General features: G+C 38.5%; 1 protein-coding gene across 2 annotated transcripts in view; it reads left to right on the top strand.

The window, feature by feature from the left end:
- Window positions 1–20,246, top strand: part of agmo (alkylglycerol monooxygenase) — a 61,236-nt gene that overhangs the window by 1,026 nt on the left and 39,964 nt on the right. The window contains exons 2-3 of one of the 2 annotated variants that reach the window (XM_088929143.1): window positions 2,373–2,503; window positions 4,621–4,772. In XM_088929143.1, the coding sequence (XP_088785269.1) occupies window positions 2,373–2,503; window positions 4,621–4,772 (283 nt within the window). The remainder of the gene's footprint in view (window positions 1–2,372; window positions 2,504–4,620; window positions 4,773–20,246) is intronic. The other variant, XM_088929144.1, reaches the window with a different exon arrangement.

The following is a 20,246-nucleotide window of genomic DNA, read 5'->3' as shown; positions in this document are numbered from 1 at the left end:
AGTCCTTAACTGTGCCTGACTTCATTTTCCTACGGTATCTTCATGTCCATACAGTACATGTGTTTATCACGGAACAGTAAACATTTGAACAGGTTCAAATGAACTCTTGCCCTGAGAGAGAAATTTAAATGAGTGTTACATTGTGTGCTCAGCTCGGTATGCTACAAGGCTGTGCTTCTTATCCATTATTTACCAATTTATTGAAATCCAAATTACATAACTTGACCACATATTGCCTTTAAAGAACCCCTTTCCAATACCTTCTTGGTGTCTTCTTTGAATCAGGCACTCGTTTAACCTTAACAACTGCTTTGAGAGAGGCACATTATAGTCACACATTAGTCTCATATCTCTGGTGACCTGGAACTCTTTCCTTGGAGAGCAAACATGTTGGATTGAATTGTGGTTGTGTGGCACTGTGGTTGAAGTTGAGGTGAATAAGCATTTCTTGTTGAGCCTTGAATAAGGGTCTGTGGAGTCTGAAGACGTAAAAAGATTTAAGCATGCTTCATGATACTTCATCATATCTTGTACTGTAGGTTTCACAGGCAGAGGGTACAATTTGCACTAATGTCACTTTGATTGCTGAAGTGATAATACTGCTTTACACAGCTAAAAAGCAGGGTGGTAGCTAATCAGAGCATCTGCTAATAAAATTCTTCATCACTTAAGCAATTAAAGAACAGTGCAGTTTTTTTTTAATAATAAGCAATATGGGTGTAATTGTTCTGTAAAATATATATTTAAATATATCACAGATACTGTATGTATTTTAAGTAGTTTTTGTTTATGCACTTCTCCATAAATTTTCCATCATTTTGCAGTGAATGTTTAAAGTTTAATCTTTTGGTTCTTGACACCACCTCACTTAAAGAGTCTTTTTACACAGGCAAGCAAACAGCTGAAAACTATAGTGTATTCTGCAAAGTGTTCAACATTTATATTGTACACCATGTCATGATGTTGTTAAACATATTGTAGAAGATTTGTCATTTACTGAAAGTTATTTTCAGTGTGTTATGCAAGGATAGAAAATAAGATAATGTTTGAAATGAATACCCCCTCATATTTAGTTGAATATATAAATATATCATGAGAAAATGGCTTTTCACCATGGGAATGTAAAGGTTAGTGGTCAGACTATTTAGTTCTCTTAGTTTTCATATTGAGCACTTCAGTTCCCAGATGGCTACAATCCCCAAACTCTTAAAAACTCCCATCAGAGGGAAAAACACACATCTGCGCTACAAATGTTGTCATATGCCACACGAGATTTCACTCCAAAGAGCAGCAGCCTATGCAAAAATATCTAAACCTCCTGATATTTTTATGAACCTAAAATGTGACGCTGCTGCTTTCCTCTGGACTGTCCATGATAGTGGTCAAAAGTATCGGACCAGCTGGAAGTCTTTCTGAAATCCTGAAAGGAAAAAAAAAAGCTGACAGACACAAAGTTTCAGATCCATTTAAAAAGAAAATAGCACAGTGGATATAGGCAGTGTAGTGAAGTGTACAATACATTCTCTTCTCAGTCAGAGGGCTGCAGGCAGCTTTGAAAGTTAATGGAGGTAAGATTCCTGAAGATGCAGGATGGGGCAGCAGCCCTGGGATAGTGCCCTCCTGGGGCCCATTGTAACCCATCTGTAACCTCCGTTGTGCACTTTGTGGCAGGTGAGAAGGGACAGATACCATGCCATTACAAGACTAGGCGCTGTTCTTGTCATCTCTCTCCATTTAGGCCCAACAAGCCCAAACCTTCGCATAAACTAAAACGACCAAAAGACTGCTCCAACACCGAGGAGAAGTGTGATCCAATAACCAGAAGTTAGAAATGTTTTAGAAACCTAAAATTAAATAGGGAAATATTGTATGTATGCTGTTGAACAGTAAGAATGTATGACTGTGGAAAAATGTATTTTTTAAGGTTACTGTAATAACTGCGGTTGTGTTTTTTGTTCCTTTTTTTCAGTAGATACAATGTGAGTGATCACACTGAGGCAGTTTAAGCCTTGCTGGGTCGACGGACTAATTCTTTTTTACAGGAGCTCTGTTGTGTGCTCAGGTTTCAGTGGTTTCTTCACTGCCTGATCCTGGACTTGTGCTCTTACGCCTTAGCTCATTTCACAGTACAGGTCCACCTTTCCTCTCTCCGTTCTCTTTAGGGTGACATGTTCGTGCTTATACTTTTGCAGTGTGGCTCAATATTGCAGTAACAGAAGGTCTTGGTAACCTGATTGTCATTTCACTATGGTAAATAGGGGGTAGGAGTGTCTCTGTGTTCTGTGGATCTTGGATAAGACTCACGGCTGCTAAATACCATGAGCACTAATCCACACAATATAAAGATTAATGCATATCTGTAATTTGCTTAGGCCACACCATTTTTTGTGGGAATGATACTGCTGGAGCTGTTTGTGAGCTGGGCTAAAAATGGAGGGCTGGTCATTAGAATCAATGATGGAGTGACTTCTGTCTCAGCAGGCATGCTGTCCATGATTCCAAAGTAAGTAATCCTAATTCACTGAGGAAATGTGATACTAAATAAAGATAAATAAATCAAATGCGTGTCTAGGGAAATGTAATCCACAAATTACCAAGGTTTCATAATTCAGTACAATAGCAACATTAATACTTGAAGTCATCTTTTAATAATATTTTCTTAACCAGTCCCCTAGGTTTCTTTAATTTGGCTCTATCGTGTATTCATCAGAAGAGAAATTTCACTTGTAATTCGCAGCTTTATGAACAAAGTAAAAAAAACGCTTTTTGTCCAGCACAAGGAATAATAAATGATTATAATGTTAAAATTACGCCACAGTTGTAAAATTACATAATTGTCCCGTGATGCAACATTTCATAATGTTTAAAAAAAGCAGTAATAATATAAACCTATTCGCTATGTGAGCAGTGGTTCAAAACCCGGGTGGAACACAGCTGTGTTAATACTGTCACTTAAATTGCTTTAGTAGAATATTCAGTCATTCAAATGGGTAGAAATGTTAAGTGTTTTTGAATAAAACAATTATCCTAAATAAATTAGTAATCTTAATGCAAGATTATTAATGGAAAATTCAAAATAGTGTATCTTAATATTTACAATATACTTTATTCCACAGTGGATAAAGGAATTTCTCTATATGAAAGGTGTCATCCAGTAAATGTAATGTATTTAAACGAAGGTATATAGTGTAAAGAGAAGATCGTTTTTAAAAAAGGCGTTGCACACCCAGAGAAATCACCTTAAATTCAGTTTGCTACTGATAATGAAAAACTCTAAAGGTAGTAAAGAACATAACCTAAGCAAACAGCATTCAGAAATGGATTAAATCAGAAGGAGAGAGGGATTTCAGATTTGTTAAGGATGCCAGAGTTACTGTATTTTGTTTTTCTAAAAAACTTTCAGGAACATTTGTATGTTTCACTGTGAACAAATTGGTGAAGCTAACTTTGTGCTGATTGTGAAGATCTGTTCCTCATCAGCTCTGCTGCAGTCAGTTTTAATCCCAAAACAGCTCAGATTTCAGAATGGTGGCACTGTCCACGGTGAATTTTCAGCAAGGCCTTCTGTGCTTTTGTTTTATTTCATTTCCATGCTGGTTTGCAGAGGGGTCCTGCCGCAGTCCTCCATGTTTCTGTGCTGGTGCACAGGCCAGAGTTAGGGGTGGTGCCCGGAGCAAGAAACACTCCCCAGCTCTGCGAGGAGTGAAATCCTTACAGCAGCATGTGACAGAACATGCACATGTGGCGTGTGCGTGTTCGAATCCAGGATTGGATCAGCAGTGATCAGCCCACCTGCAGTGCCCAAGACACATGCTCACCAAGAGCAGTTGACAAACGTGCACCTTGTCAAACCATTGAACTCTCATTGCAAGAGATTTAAATGGTATTAGACACCACAGACCAAACCAGACTGAAGGCATTAGTATATCAACCTTAGACAGAGCCTCAGACAGATATGTGAGGCTTATTACTCATTCATTACTAGATCTGTTAGGATGACTTGTTTTGTTTTTTCCTCTTTTGTGTTCACATACTGTACTGTACTGCAGGATTCCCTGGGCATTGTGTATGTACAGTACAAACAGGAACAATGACATTAGATTTTTTGCAGAATTAAGAAAGAGAAAACACCATTTGGGCCATCCAGCTTCTTTGGTTAATAGTAACTAATTAATCTAAGGATCTAATCCAGCTACAACAGACTATATGCTGCAGTTATATTATGTAGTTATATATAATGAAGTATATATAGTATGTTCTGTATAGATCAAACTTTGTTACTGCCTTGTTGCATATGGTGCAATTTCATATACAGTACAAGGGAGCATGTGGTAATCTATTCAAGAACTTTATGTTTTTATGAATCTGTGCTTTCTTCATCCATAAAGGAAAAAATACTTTTGGCTCTGGGAGTAAGATATTCGTTAACTAAGAAATTTTAGTATTAGCAGTTTGACAAAAATGAAGGATTATTGCAAGAAGACTGAAGAATAATGAAAACAAACACCCCAGTGTCAGATGTAGGGAGGAATATCTGAAAACTAAAACATTTTGCTCTGTCTATTAAAGCTTCTATTGTTTGATGCACAAACATCTAAAAGGCTCCTTTCATTATTTCAGGCTGTTTGTGAGGAGTCTGGAGCTGTGCAGTTATATTTATGTCTGGGACAGCTACAGGCTCTTGGAGTTGCCCTGGGATTCTCCGTGGACTTGGTGGCTGGCTTTTCTTGGAGTAGACTTTGGCTATTACTGGCTTCATCGTTTCTCGCACGGTAATGGCATTCATACACCTCTGTCGTTTTTCTTGTACTTCTAGGATTAAATAACACAAATCTTTGTTTTAAATTCCACATGCAGCCTGGGAGAGACATGCTGCTCCAGAACACAGTGTAACACACCAGGTTTGCTCACAGTGGAAACCAGCACAAATTTCACTGGTTATCCTTCAGTAACCAGGTGCTATAGTATTACTATCAGGCATTTGGTGAACTGCAGCACATTTGAAGCTTGTTTCCCAGAGAAAGTTGAGAATCCCTCAATTATAACAGTGAATAAGAAGTGGATCATTATCCTGCATTTTCTTTTTATTACACCCTGCTGGTGCCAGCCTTTTCTATTTGTAAATATATACAGTGGAAGTACAATCAGTTTGTAAAATATATACTACTATAGTATAATCGCACTTACCACATATCATTCTGAACCAATACTTTCACAAATTGAAAAAGATAACCGCAACTACTCTCATATGTATTTATAGAGAATACTCTGGTTCTCTTTATTTGCATTTTTGAAATGTTTTGTATTTAGAATCGCCAATAACTTTATACCCTCCCAGCTGTTGGTCAACTGGTCTTACTGGAGCAACCTCTGAGAGAGAGAACCTGTGTGAGTACTGCCTTGACACCACCCCCACACCTGTCTTACACCAGTCGCACCTCAGACATCATGAGGGTGCCTTTATTCCTGTGCTGTGAGCCCCACTGCGCCTTACAGGGCAGATAGCACTGACTGGAGGAGTTGCCTGCACTTGCTTACCCAACCCAAGAGGCGTCTTCTTGTGCTCGTCATAGGAGAATGCTGGTGCAGTCCAGGCTTGAACCAATACTATCTGGACCAGAAGGAATACTGGTCGTAGCTCCCTGGAGTCCTACAATGTTTTAAGCAATACTGTATGTTTTGTGACCTGCCAGCTTTGGTTAAATATATACATAATGAATGTGAATAATTACAAAGCTCAACCATGGATACAGTAATCTTGTTTTCACTGGTTTGCTCTCTGCGGGATCCTGTGTCCAATTATTTCCATCTACAGTAATTAATGGTTAATGGCTTGCACGACAGGACTTAATTAAATAATACAAATGGCTAATATTTTTTAAGCTTCAGCATTTGCAAACATCCAAGTTCACATGCTTTTCTTTATTAGTAATTAAATAATTTGCCAACTAAAATACAAAAGCAAAGCTATTTTTTGGAAACGTTCTAATACAGCCATGGCCAATTAATTGTGTAGAGCAGTTGTGGCATTAATGGAAAGAAGACATACTAATCTAAGAACATTTTCTGATATTTTAAACTACTTTCATTTAGTGAGACACATTTTTTCCATTTTTCCATAGTGTCATAAGGCTTCATTGACTTATACTGGCATTTACTTAATCTATGTTTATTACTTTGTTACCAGCAACACCTGCTTTTGGACAACGAGCCAAATTCATAATGATATACCATAAATTACCTTTAATAAATAAACACAGCTGTCACCATTTTATTTTTCCAAGTACAGCACATCCAGTGTACTTTGCTGAACTGCAGTACGACAAAAATAAACGTATAGAACAGCACACAATGAGATTTTGCCAGGTCTGGCTCAGTGTGCCCCTGTACTGGATGAAGTGGTTCTTAAAAATGGATGGATGGCTATTTCTTGAACTGATGAGTATTTCACAAGTTGTAATCTGGTTGGGATTTGAAGCCGTGTTTGAAGCATATTAAGTGAAGTATATAATCCAACACTTTTTTCTTAGAGCATAAAGAAATATTGAATAAAAAAAGATCAACACAAAAACGTATTAGTTTTACAACGGTTTGATATTCACAATAAGGAAGGAACTACAGGAAGAGTAAAGAATGTTTTGGTTTCCCCCCATCAGCCCGGCGGCTGTGGTCCCTGCTATTCACAGGGAGGGGCGGTGACGTCACCGCGCTGGCAAGCCGGCTCGCACAACCTGTAATGTCGGCCGTATGCGTTACAATATTAATAACACGGAGTGCATTATTTCATAATAGCATGTCCATTTAAAATTGAGACTGGGAAGTACTTCTTTACATGGAGGGTAGTGGGAGTCAGGAACAAGCTACCCAGCCATGTTGTTGAAGCTGATACCCTGGCTTCTTGCAGGGAACAGCTGGATGAGATCCTGGGATCAATTAGTGACTAATTACCAAACAAGCTAAATGGGCTGAATTGCTTGAGGCCTTTCTTATACTGTAGTTTTAGTTTATTTTAATAAATTAAGAGGCCAGAGCAGAAGAACAGAGCAATAGTATCAATGTTAATAACATAGCTGTATCAGTATAAGTCATTGCTTTCCCTGGCTCAGATGATGCCAATCATCTCAATCATCTTGATTGATTAACAGGCTCCTCATCCACTGACCTGAATGAAAACTGGTCTGAGAAACTGGACAAGAGTTTAAACTCAAGCTCAAACTCCATACAGTGTATGCCTGCTAGTAATATGGTGAAACTGAACTTAATTTTTCCAGCTTTTTTATTCCATCCTTTATGTAAGATTTTTTCTTACCTACTGTACTGTATATGTTATTTTCAGGGTAAAACAAAAGTATTACATAACAGAATAGGGAGGGAAAAAACATCTTTGTTTCTCTACACTGATTAATATTTTTCAGGTTATGAAGTACGAGATTTATGGTACCGTGTCGTAGTAGTTTGTTGATAGATGAATACTGTAGGTGCTCCCACAGTCCTTACTTTGTTATAGAATCAGTTTGCTGAAAATAGCTAAGATAGCATAATTTAAAACATACAGTATATTGCTGTTTCTGCCTGGATCCATTATTACATGTACAGTAATTTTCATTTCGGTCCATGGTAAATTCAACTATCAAAATAGTAATTATAATAAAAGTGAATCTGATGCAATGTAAACTGTTTTTTAAAACTTTTTAAAAGAGGAACGGGATAATTCTTCATTTCCTTGTTCCAAACAATACATACAAATATTTATAAAGACTGTCAGTAAACAGGTTTCTGTATCTAAATATAATTCCAGAGAACAATCTTGAAAATATATCTATATACATTTTTTGTTTTCTAAAAAGGAACTTTCAGCTATAAATCTTTGTGTTCCTGTCTAGTCTATTACCCAGTGGATATTTTTTACATTTCTTAACAGGCACTTTTTAAAGGTTGTGTAACACTGCACTAAAAAAAAAGAGGTTGGTGATAAATGCTTACTTGTTGATTTGATTCGTAAGCGGACTCAGGCCAGTGGGGAGAACTCTCAGATGAAAAAATGCACAACTCTTTTGGATTTACAAAAGGAAATGGCTTACAATGCTTATCCAGATGTTTTCTGACCAGATGTGTTACATTATGATTTCTGAGGGCTAGTTGTCCTACCTGTGCCTTCGCAGAGGAAGCAGTAAATAGTAAACATGTTAACTGTGATTTGGCAGGAGCTATGCTGGACAGAATGTTTTCATTTCTTCTACTCACTCTTCCCTCTGGATTATTATTGCTACCCAGAGAAATACAGATGCAGTCAGCACTTTCCTCTACATATGTGCAAATTAATACTTGTTAAATTATGTTGCTGCTAGAGTGTCAAGGGACAGAACTAAGAGCAGTAAGTCTTTTTATAATATGCCTTCTTTAAATATCATTTTCTCTATCGTTTCAAGGAATTGTGCACGAGCATTTTAAAAGAAAAAAAATACTAAGAACTATTACCCTAGACATCCCTGAGAAATCATTTCCTACAAGTGCTAATGGCATTTAAATGTATACTTTTCATCAGGCTCGATTTACCATTTGTACCAAGAAAAAAAGAGGACATTCTAGCATATTTGGTTGCAAGTGGCTGATAGATCTGTGGATCTCACCCACATATTACTTTAAAGAAACTATAAATTAGAATTTGTTTGCAAGAAAGAGAAAGAAAAAGATATCCCTATCGTGAATGAGTATTTTGGGGGCAGCACGGTGGAGCAGTGTTCTCCCAGTGTTCATATGCTCCGGTTTCCTCACACGGTCCAAAGACATGCTGGTAGGTTAATTGGCTTCTGGCAGCTGGGGAAACTGGCCCTGGTGTGTGCTTGTTTGTGTCTGTGTGCCTGTGATGGACTGGCGTCCCTCCCAGGGTGTATCCTGCCTTATGCACGTTGCTTGCTGAGATGCGACCCTGAATTGTATATAAGTTGGAAAATGCATGGATGGAAATGAGTATTTTGACTGTGGCACCACTGGGGATAGGCTACAGAATCTTTGAGATAAGGGGGTTCTCACTTTACCCTGATCCCAGAGGTGTCAGAAAAGGTAAAAACAATGTCCTTTTTTACAATATGACCAAAAACAGAAAACAAACTCTTGAGTCCTTCGTTACCAGAAAGCCGGGCAGCTAAGCTTCTTACCGGCACCATCGCAATCCAGAGTCCACAAAACAGAGCTGTTGAACAGCTCTCTCGATTTCTTGCTGGGCACTTGGCTCTTTCTCACACCATGACACGTTTCAGTGTTTCTGCCCTCCGTTCTCAGACTGCAAATACGAAACAGTGGAAAGTGTCGCGTCCTGGTTTTTAAAATAGCTTCCTGACCAACTGTAGGGTGACGGGTGACTGCGTGCAGCAGTAGTTTCTATGTGCACTTGCAATGTATCTGAGTCGATGATCTCCATCTTACCTCCTCTTAGCCCCTTTGTGCATACACATTTGAAATTTACAACACACACTGCAGTGGGAGGCGAGCACATTCGATCATGGTCTCTCAGGAACCGCTCTCTTCCTGCCTCACCACACCTTTCCTTGAACAACGTTTAATCCTGCTGAACCAGAAACACCCGAGCTGTTACCACCGGAGGACCTGGCACCTCCAGATTCTCCTAGAAGAGGGGAGAATGTGTTCAGCCAGACCCATTTCACAATTACATTGGAGTATGTCAGGTATGCTCTTCTCTGGTTATTAGGTCATTTTAGATGGATGTCGACTAAAGACCCAGTTGATTTCTGGATTGGGAAGGTTTTTTGCTGGTGCAGGGCCAGCTGGTTCCAAAAGCTGGTTACACAAGGTAGCCTCGATCTTTCCAGCTACTGTACAAGATGCACTATTGCTTCATGGATGCACTTTGCTTCTACCAAAGCATATATTACAAAGGCATTCCTTGAACCAGCCACTGCTTTTTAAAAAATATCCAGATTTACCATTTTATAACCAGTAATATCTGATAAGGACTATTTCCAATTTTTACAAACAGTTGTTGAGATAGATGTTGAGGTTGTGTGTAATTAAAGCATATCTGTTTTAAAATATCGAAATTGCTCCCAAAACCTCGTTTTTAGTTTACATTATTTAGAAGCTGGCAAATAATAAACAAGGCTGGCATTACTAAATTTGTTTTATTTTATGATTTTTGTGGAAGCTGAATTAAAGCAGCACCTTTGAGAACTTAAACTTTTCCTGCTTTTGATCCAAAATATTGCGTCAGTGGCTACAAGCAGTCCGTGTTTGCTGAACAGTTTGGTTCCAGTTGCAAAGAAGCAAACAAAGAATTACTCATAACTTTCAGCTAGAATCTTTTTAATAATTTAAATTATGGATGTGTAATGCTGAAAATTAAAATCACCCAGAAAATGAAAATTATTTTTAGTTTTGTTTTCAGATTTTTGACTTTTTAAATATAGTTGATCTGAGTGTTTCTCATCAGAATTTCAAATAGTTTAAGCAGTAATTTATAGCATCATAGCAACAGTTTTGAGAGGAATTTTAACTTTTGGCATAATCTTTTCCCACTGGTAATAATGGACCATGAATTAAAATGTGTGCAAGCAAAAGAACAGAGAAAAAAATCGACATACAGTATAGTGTACAGATATAGGCATAATAAATAATCCAGCTCTAATAACTAAAATTGTAAAACTTCAAACTGTCATTTTATCATTTTTCTGGTGAGCAAGGCGGTGGTCCCGCTCTCCAGCATCTGTGTGTCTGGAGTTTGCATGTCATCTCTAGGTGCTTCAGTTTTCCTATCACCACACACAGACATTCCAGCTGTGACCAATGGGCTGTTCTGAATTTCGTTTCTCCGTGGCCCACAATGAGCTGATGGACTTGACAAGTCACAGACTATTCTCATGCTCTCATGCTTCCAGGCTGTACTCTGGTTTGCCATAACCCTCACCAGGAATAAGGGGCTTTTTGCTGGTGGATATATTCTCTGGACTTCTGCTGCATCGTGCTTTTTTGTGGAATTTGGCAGGGATTCTTTTTTCCTTCAAGTCATATACATGAAGGCAAGGTTTCAGTGTTATGAAATGGAAAAGAGCAATGATTAACTGAGTGGAATAGTTTCAAAGCAAAGAAAACTCTCTCGTAACTGGGTGGCATCGTTATGTTTGGATCTTAGGCGAAGCACGCTAGTCTGAACGATACTCTGACAGACAAATGATTTCTTGGGATACTGTATTGTGAAATTCCGCTTTTCTTTTTGTTTTGGTACATGGGTTGAGTTTTTATGCTGTAAGTGAGTGGGATATGTGGTTTATTTTAACTTCTGCATTTTCCCATTTGTGCTGTAAAGTGCTGGATTTGCTCTGGGTTTCCAGCTCTCACTGTGTATCCATCTAAAAAAATGAACTGCATAGCCCCCCCTTGTTTTTCCAGATTGTATTTGCATAGACCCATAAAGCTTTTATGAGGCATCAGCTATGAGCGATGCTAAATTAGGTGAAATGAGTTTGTCCCTAGATGTTGACATTTCCTCATCAACTGATCTTGTGAAACAGATGTAGCTCAGGCTTCTAAGCACTACAGTTTGATAAAGTGCTTTTCTGTATCCCCACACATTTATTATCTCAGTTCTGCTTAAAAGGACGGGGGTCATGTTTACTAATTCCATTATGGCCTTTTCTCTTTCACTGTGTCTCTGTTTTGCTCAGTTCATTCTTACTATAACAGACTTCAGTTAGTAAAGATGTTATATCCCTATTACTCAGGCAATGATCCCACACTTTGTTGGAGTGGGCTCTCCTCCTGCTTCCTAATTTACTCAGATGCTCAACTGCATGCTAAGGTGCTTTTGTCTTGGCTAGACATTTGTATGGCCAAAGGCGTTCCCCACAGTCGGATGGGTTTCTTTGTAAAATACCACGCCTCTGATAATGTTCACTGTCTTATGCACCTTATACATGCAACCACAGTCATTCTGTCATCTGATGCTGAGAAAGCCATCGTGGTAACTTTAATAGAAATAGATGCTGACCTGAATGGTTGGAATTTTCTCTGCAATAAAAATGAAAGTGCTCTCTTGACAAAATTTTTTACTTGATCCACTTTTTTACTGTGATTTCTCTGTCTCCCCACTTAGGATACTGAGAATGCGTTCAAGAATAATGAAATTCTTTCTGTACGGGGAGGAATTGTCAAACAGTTACTCTGTAATGTAAAAGGTCTGAAGGAGGACTGTTTTATAAGCTCTCAGTTATTCTCCTTCAGTTTTCACGCATTGCGATTTAACCCTGGCCCTCCTGTATCTTGAAAAAAAAAGTCTGGTATCTCTATGTCATCTTTAAGATTTGATGTATTCTAGAGTACTTCAGTGGAATGATTCCCAAAAGACATGGAGGGCATGACATGTCCAGTCTTTTTATGCGAAAGTAGACTCCCTCACAGTATCGTTCTAGCGGCAATAAAATTAACATATGGCAAAATTATATTTCTGTTAGTTGTTTGCAAAATTCAAACTGCCATTGTCTTGGAATTGCTGCATCGATTGACTAGCTTGTTCGATCACACCTACAGATGCAGCCATTCAAAATGAGCGAGGTACGCCGCTGTACAACGCGGTAGGCACAACTAAACTAAAAATTAGACACAAGAAGAGTAGTGTCTGAATCACTGTGCCCGTCCTTGTCAAACCCGAAAATACTACAATATACTGTATATCTCTAAATATAACCTATGCGGGTTGTTCGCATGAACTCGTATTGAGCAGTATTTCTCGCATTGTGAACGCACTGTATGTACACAGCGGTCCCGCAGGGTGTAGGCGCAAACCCACGTGAGCCCGAAAGCGCTACATTATTAATAATATCTTCCGTGTCGCATTAACATTGGAACATTGGAATTATACCACTGTTTGTGCTACAGTACATGAATATAATTATATCGTTATTAATTTCTTTAGATACGCGATTCCATATTATATTCCCTATTTATCAAATTCTAAAAGTATGTTTTTGTTTACTTCGATAACGAGTGTATTCGCAGAAAAGTTTAAAACGTTATCACTTTTCACAAAGTATATAAACTTAATATGGTCAGAAGGAGCACGTTAAAATGTTTCTGAAATAACCACATGTAAGACTTAAAATGTTTAGGGAGAAAGTGTAATACTGGTGTGTATTTTTTCTTTAAACTACCAGTACCAGCCATATACAGTTTACATGTTTATGTTCCTAAATTAATATCGTTTATGACCATCAGATGCGTTATGCTCCTCTTTATTTTATGCTGAATACTAACATTTCCCTTTAGTTGTAAAATTCAATATACATATTCAATACTAAGCTGATTAAAATGTGCACAGTAAAGAGATTAAATCATTAAATCTTTTCACTAACGACCAATGCACCATGAGTGCCCCTGTTGGTCATTTTGTCCAGCCAATCACGTACCGTGGTACGCTGCAGTGGCTTGTGGGTAGTTGCGTGCGGTATGGGTTTGTACCGCGCAGTTTGAATGGCTGCATCTGTACACTGGCATCGTGTACTTGCTCCAACTACTGTAAACCCAGCTTCTTTGCTACAAAAACTGTCAAATTAACTCCAAACATTACAGCTCTACAGTAAGTCTAGTGCCAACAGGAGGGATATACTGTGTGTGAAAATGGGGTACCTGCTGTGAAAGATCCCTATCTTGCCTTGAGTGTTTGGCTCAGGCACGTGAAAACTCCAGTTCAACACAGTTGCAGCACAAGGTCCAGGCCTTTAATAACATTTAGCTTATTAAAATAAATTATCCGCAAGCTAAATCTCATGAGCAGCTCTAACTCTTAACTGTTGAAAAAACATTTAAGCTCCAGACCTGCTAATTCTTCCCTTAGCTAACTTGAAATTCACTCACATGTAAGTCAAAGCAAAGGGAGAGGGGGCTTGCTTGGAAGCCATCGAAACTGTTGGTAATAATAGACATCTGATGTGTATTTTCAACCCTTCCGAAATGTTAAAAATCATTCTTCATGTATAATTTGATTTTGATGAGTTCCTGTGCTCTCCGTTTAGCGCTGAGTCTGGACTGTGTTTTTATGACCGTCCTTCCCATTTTTGGGCTTGCAGCTTTTTTCCAGCTCCAAACCCATTTTTCCCATGCCCTTGTCTTTTTCATTTACTCCGCATTTTTTCCAGTCACTGTGTTATTTTCCAGCAGTACCCCTCTTAGTCCTGCCATTCCGCTTCTCGTTCTGCCAGCCTGCCACATATTCTTGTCACCCTGCCTGCTTTCCAACCACTCCTGCTCTTAACGGCAGATACAACAGCAAAAATATCATCCAGAGCACAATTTATTGACATTTTGATACAGCTTTACTAGATGTAAGCTATTGCATCCTTTCTTACCCAATGCCAAGGGAAAACTGTTTTTTTTATTTCCCTTTCTATGGTGATATTAGAGTGGTACAATAACAAAAAATAAAGCATATTTCTGTAATCGTAAGCATATTATTCTGACGATTCTTGGTTTATTTGGTGAAAGAGGATATGGGAATAAATTAGTCTACTGTACTGAAGGCAGATGTGTTAAGACCTGTCCTTATGACAGACTCTGGCTGAGTCCTCGAAATGAAATGCAAATAAATTTACTAATGTGCAACAATTGTTCCAGAAATGTGGAAATGAAAACATCTTACAGTTTTTGTAAGATTTTGAGTGCAAGCCGAGCTGGTATGGTTGCAAATTCCTGCAAGCACTCAGTCAGCAGAGTGTATCAGAAACAGCAAAACACAGGCAAAACGTTTGCCAAGAGAGACAGCTCTACACATGAAAATGAGGGAGGGAGACAAGGGGAAACTCTTTCAGATAGTCTTTTAATATCAGACTCTATCTAAAATTGATATCCTGCATTCAATGCAGGAGATATCTTATAGGACTGCAGAATTACCAAACAGATGTAAAGTCAGATACACTCTGTGAAAACTGCCTTAGCAACATAGCAAAGGCTGAAGCAATTCTTGCAGATTCTGTTCACTCACAGAACATCTTTCCAATTTAGAAACTTAACAAATTCTCAGAGGAAGACTGGGCTATTTGAATAGATGACCTTCAGGAAAATTGGATGCCTTAGGAAATGAAAGGCCTCTCTTCCTTTTGAAACAGAAAATGCCTCCTTGAGAGCTGGCACTTCAGTAGGAAGTCCCATCTTTGATGTGAGACAATACCAAAGCTCCTGTTTGCTTTGTAATCAGTAGAAAGTCCATCACGGTTATGAGAGTGCGAAGGCTCCTACCCGAGTCAAGGCCAGTCTCCTTTAGTTTTTGAAAATCCTCGCTGTCATTATTCCTCCTGCTGTAATTAGCCATGACATAGGAGTCTGTGCCCTCTGGTCCTACCTTCACTCTATTTCCCTTTCAGTCTGTTCCTTGTGTTTCTTCCTCCATACATGCTTGGCAGAGGTGTCTGCACAAATATTACTGTTTTTCATGATCCACCATTATGAGCCTTTTCTTCATGTTAAAAGAAATGAGCTGTACTGGCCGAATGTACATATACAGTATGAAATGCCCTGTTTAACTTACCTCCCATGATAATTATTTGGCAGCATTTGTCAAGGTGTAACAGGTGTGTGTACAGATGTTCAAACACAGCATAACTTATAAAAAGGAGTGTGTGATAAAGCCTTAAATGCACTATGAACAAGTGCCATGGGAAATGTTATGCAGTTGTCTTACCTTATAATCTCACTGTTTAGAATATTTTACAGCGGTTCAGATTTCTGTGGTGTAGGGGGGAGTGCTGTAGATACTGTACCCGGGTCTGCATGAATATGAAAGGATTTGGGGAAAGTACCTTATCTTTACAGTTGTATGAGTATACTGTCAGACATGAACCCTTTCTTCTCTCTCCCTCTCTCTTTATCACTGAGTGAAAGAAGATCATTTATGCCATGTCTCTGAGGTTGTTTTTCAGAGAGCGAAAAGAAAAAGCTCAAACAAAACATGATAGCTTAAGAAACAACACCATTGTCAGCCCAGGACTGAATGAAATCAGAGTAAGCCAAGAGACTGCAGTTTCCTAACACCTACTGACATTTGTCCAATTTGAATTGCTGCCAGTTAAACTACCAGAAGATTTTATTTTTATTAAAAGCAAAAGTTTGCTTTGGACTCTTTTGTTTACTAACATGAATTACCTCCATTCAACATCCATCAACATTGTTTTGCTAGTGTGCAGAAAAGGAAGATAAAGTTAAATAGTCTGTTCCTCAGCTTCAGGCAAGAAAACAATACTCCCAATTGTCCAATATATAATTTCCTGGCAATTGAAAACAAATTAATAATTACACCATTGTCAGCTTTGAGTGCTATTGGTTTGCTTTGTATTTCACAAAGATGTTCCAATTTGTTGATTGCAGTTTGAGATTTAAAACAACGCTGTACAGTACATACATGGAGCAACCTTAAAACTTTATGAGAAATGTAATGTGTTACCTGGACTCTACATTGAAGATCTTGTGTGACTGCTGTGGATTCTAGTAAACCAGAGCAGATTTTATCCACTCATATTTTGTTTAAAGTTACCTAGTTAACAAGCCTTTTCAAACTTCACTTTCTGTTTACTGAAATGAAGTACAGTGAATGTATAAATGTGTATAATTTCTAGAATTTAATTTGAAACTGCCTACCCTTCCCAGATTCCAGATTAAAACTCTAATGATTACAAAGTTACTGTAGTAAAATGAGGAATGTGCAGACTTTTATTTCCCTTTTTAAAATCCGTATATAGATTTTAATTATTAGGAATGTTTAACACACACGTGGGGCTCATGTCCTCACAGCAGACTGACAGCACTGTCCTGGACATGACTAGCTGGCAGGAAATGATGACAAAGAGTCAATAGTCACAGGGGTCACGGCTATTGAGTCTGAGAGCATCAGATGGACATCCCCCAAAGATCTTGCAGTTATAGTGTGCAGCAGTTGTTAAGACAAACAGATAGCATTGATCCAAGAAGGGCTATCCCTGTGGATTACTAGATGGATGTTATTGTTTTAAGAAGAAATCCTCTGGTGAGAAAGCAGGGTTAACCTTGTTGCTGGGGGCTCCATAATTCTTCCCTTTGACTGGAAGTTCCTGGCCACGCAGGTTGGAGGGCATACAAAAGAATCAAAAGCTCCAGGATGTGAAGTCTCTGTACTGTACATGAGAGGATTGCCTGAGGGACGCTGCAATAATATTAACAATGGCCAAGACTGCAAGGCAGGGCTTCAGCTCTCTCTGTTTTCATTCTGCTGCCTAAAATGAACGCTTTTGTATGCTTCAGAGTACAAGTCATGAGATCTCATGTGCTCAGCTCCTGCAGTCTAGAATTCTGCTGCCCTCATGTGCTGCATTTGTTTAAAGTTTAAAGTCCCCTAAACACGCAAAACACTTTTCTGGCTTGTTACAGTATGTTTCTCTGAGAAGGGAACCATACATTTAGACTTAATCACAAATATCATTTAAACTATTATTGGGAATGCAAGCATAAAGTAACTTGAAAATAAAGTGTTCTTTCAGTAGAGGCAAAGGTGTTATGCAGTAGCAGATTTGCACTTCTGATTTGCATTACTGGAATCCATAGTCAGGGCAGATTAAATTAGAGCAGTGACATGATTTTCCTACTTATAATTAAAAATGCAAAAAAGATACGCCCTTTTGTGCTCTTAAGATGAGCTGCTGTTTAATGATATTGTGAATTGCAAAGTAAAGTTCACATTGTTTGAGGGTATAATTACAAGTCTAACTGATTGCTGTGATTAATGTTTTAAATGGGGATAAGTGATGACGTAACCCATAACAAATGATTTACATTGTTTAAATATTATTTTCCTTCAATTTATGTCCAGCGAAATCCAAATCATTTGGTTAGAAAATTTCCAGCTGATACTTGCACTGGTTAATATTACTACATACTGTACTTGTATTTTAGGCATGGTTATGCAAGTTACAATGTATTGATTGTTCATCTTTCTTATAATGCTTTTGTTTCTGTGCCACTGTGCTATGGTCTTTACTTACTGTACTTGCTTAGATAAAGGACTAAATAAAGACCTTGAATTAAAGCCCTTTGAGGTTTTGGCTCCAGAGCAGATCAGCACTTTGAACCATGAAACAAACCCAGTTCTCCATTACAGGCTGTTGTGGTGAACAGACAGGACTCCTCTGACAGTCAGAAAAGACATCAAAAAGATTTGCAATTAGTACGTGGGTTGATGTTTTGCTGTTTGCAGGGCGAAAGCAGGATTCCATGTCATGAAAACCTACTTTAATTCAACAGTAAAACACAAACCAGAGGACATGAATAGAAACTACTTGAAGTGCTCTTTACACTAAGGGTTGTGGGAGTCAGGAGCAAACTATCCAACCACATCGTGAAAGCATCGTGATACCCTGACTTTATAAACAAATGACCGGATGAGATGAGATGAACACTAGCAATCCTGTAGTAATTTGTGATTAAGTAATTTAAATAATTAGTAATTAATTAGTAACCAAAATTCTCCTCTCATTTGATAATTTGTCAACAAATATGAAATATTAGTAGTAAAATGTTGCTTGGGGTGACTGGTAAATATTTAAACGAATATTACGTGTTCTCATATTATTTCTTAGTGGATTTCACCAGAATACCATCAAATATGAAAACATGATTGATCTTTACACTAAGTGCTGTCCTTAGAAATACAGAACAGTCTGTTTCCTGTTATGTTTCCACTTTCGTGCTGTTGTATTACTTTCCCCCTGATGGCTGATGGCTAAAGTGCTTTCATGCGCTATTTAAGGAAAAACTTACCTGTTTTCCTAACGGAAGCTCAAAGAGGCTGCTCTTTCTGGAAATGCCAGACAAAAATCTTTAGACAATAATTTTCTCATATACAGTATGGTGCTGAGAAGGTCTGCCTTTATTCATAATCAGATCATTCTGGCAGGGAGTGGAGACAGCGCAAAGTATTGTGATGACAGAACATGGTTTGTCCAGTGTAGCAGAGAAAGGCTGTTGTTTAATTTGGCATTTCTTATGAAGACCTCATGGTAGAAACACTAAACGTTTTTACACCCCATTGATAATATGAGCGACAAGGTGTTCAGTCACTAAGCAGATTACAAATCAATGCCTCATTGAAACTGCTCTGAAAGCACCAAAGGGGAGTATATTTTTTACTTTGATTATTTGTTTAATTTTGTAGTGTGTTTTGAAATGGACTTCTGTGACCTTAGTGTCAACAGTAAAAACTCTGAAAAATCTTTATTGCTACAACTTTGCAGATTAAAATAAAAACTATTGACTGAACATTAGAAATAGCTGATTTATGTAGCTACAACTCTGAAAATTAAGGGATGTACTTGCATGTCATGGAAGTTCGTTTTCAAGTGGAGCTCAGAGTTTTTTGGTAGGAATGACGCACATACAGTAAGAGTGGCACGGTGGTGCAGTGGTTAGCATTGCTGCTCCACAGCACTGTGGTCCTGAGTTCACACACTGGGGGGGTTATCTGTGTGGAGTTTGCATGTTCTCTCTGCGTTTGTGTGGGTTTCCCCCGGGTGCTCTGGTTTCCTCCCGCAGTCCAAAGACATGCTGGCAGGTTAACTGGCTCCTGGAAAACCTGGCCCTGGTGTTACTGTGCGCGAGTCTGTGTGTTCCCTGCGATTGACTGGCGTCACATCCAGGGTGAATCCTGCCTTGCTCCCATTACTTGCTGGGGTAGGCTCTGGCTCCCCCACAAGCCTGTATTGGATACAGTGGTTAGAAAGTGGAAGGATGGAAGGATTGGAGGATGGATGAGGACATTAGGACAGTCTGTAAGAAATTGTGCTAACTAAAGATGGTACTCAGGCCCGTCTTGGTCATTGGGTTGCTGGTACAGTAGCTTATTTATCCAAGAAGCTCATCCTACCATTTCTTGAAGGATCATATGGAATCTGCTGGAACAACATGGTTGCGTATGTTGTGCTAGACATCTACAACCCTCTGCGTAAAGCACTGCTTTCTTAGTCACAGATCCTCTTAATTTTCAGTTGTGGTTTCAGGTCCTTCTGCAGCGCCTTGCTGTTCTTATGTACATTATGTTTCTAGTCTAAATCCATACAGCTGACAAATTAAAATTCGCAGCAGCAACTTGTTTTGTTTTTAACCTTTTATGAGATATAAGAAGAACAGTTGGGGGTAAATTTCAGAAAATCATAAAGGGAAGGTTCATCTTTAACTTGAATCGTCTAAGAGTATTTCCTACATTAGCACTGATTTTCTAATGA

The sequence above is a fragment of the Atractosteus spatula genome, chromosome 12 (genome assembly GCF_055471065.1).
Source record: "Atractosteus spatula isolate fAtrSpa1 chromosome 12, fAtrSpa1.hap1, whole genome shotgun sequence".
NCBI classification, from domain to species: domain Eukaryota; kingdom Metazoa; phylum Chordata; class Actinopteri; order Semionotiformes; family Lepisosteidae; genus Atractosteus; species Atractosteus spatula.
This window is presented reverse-complemented; position numbering and strand designations above follow the sequence as displayed.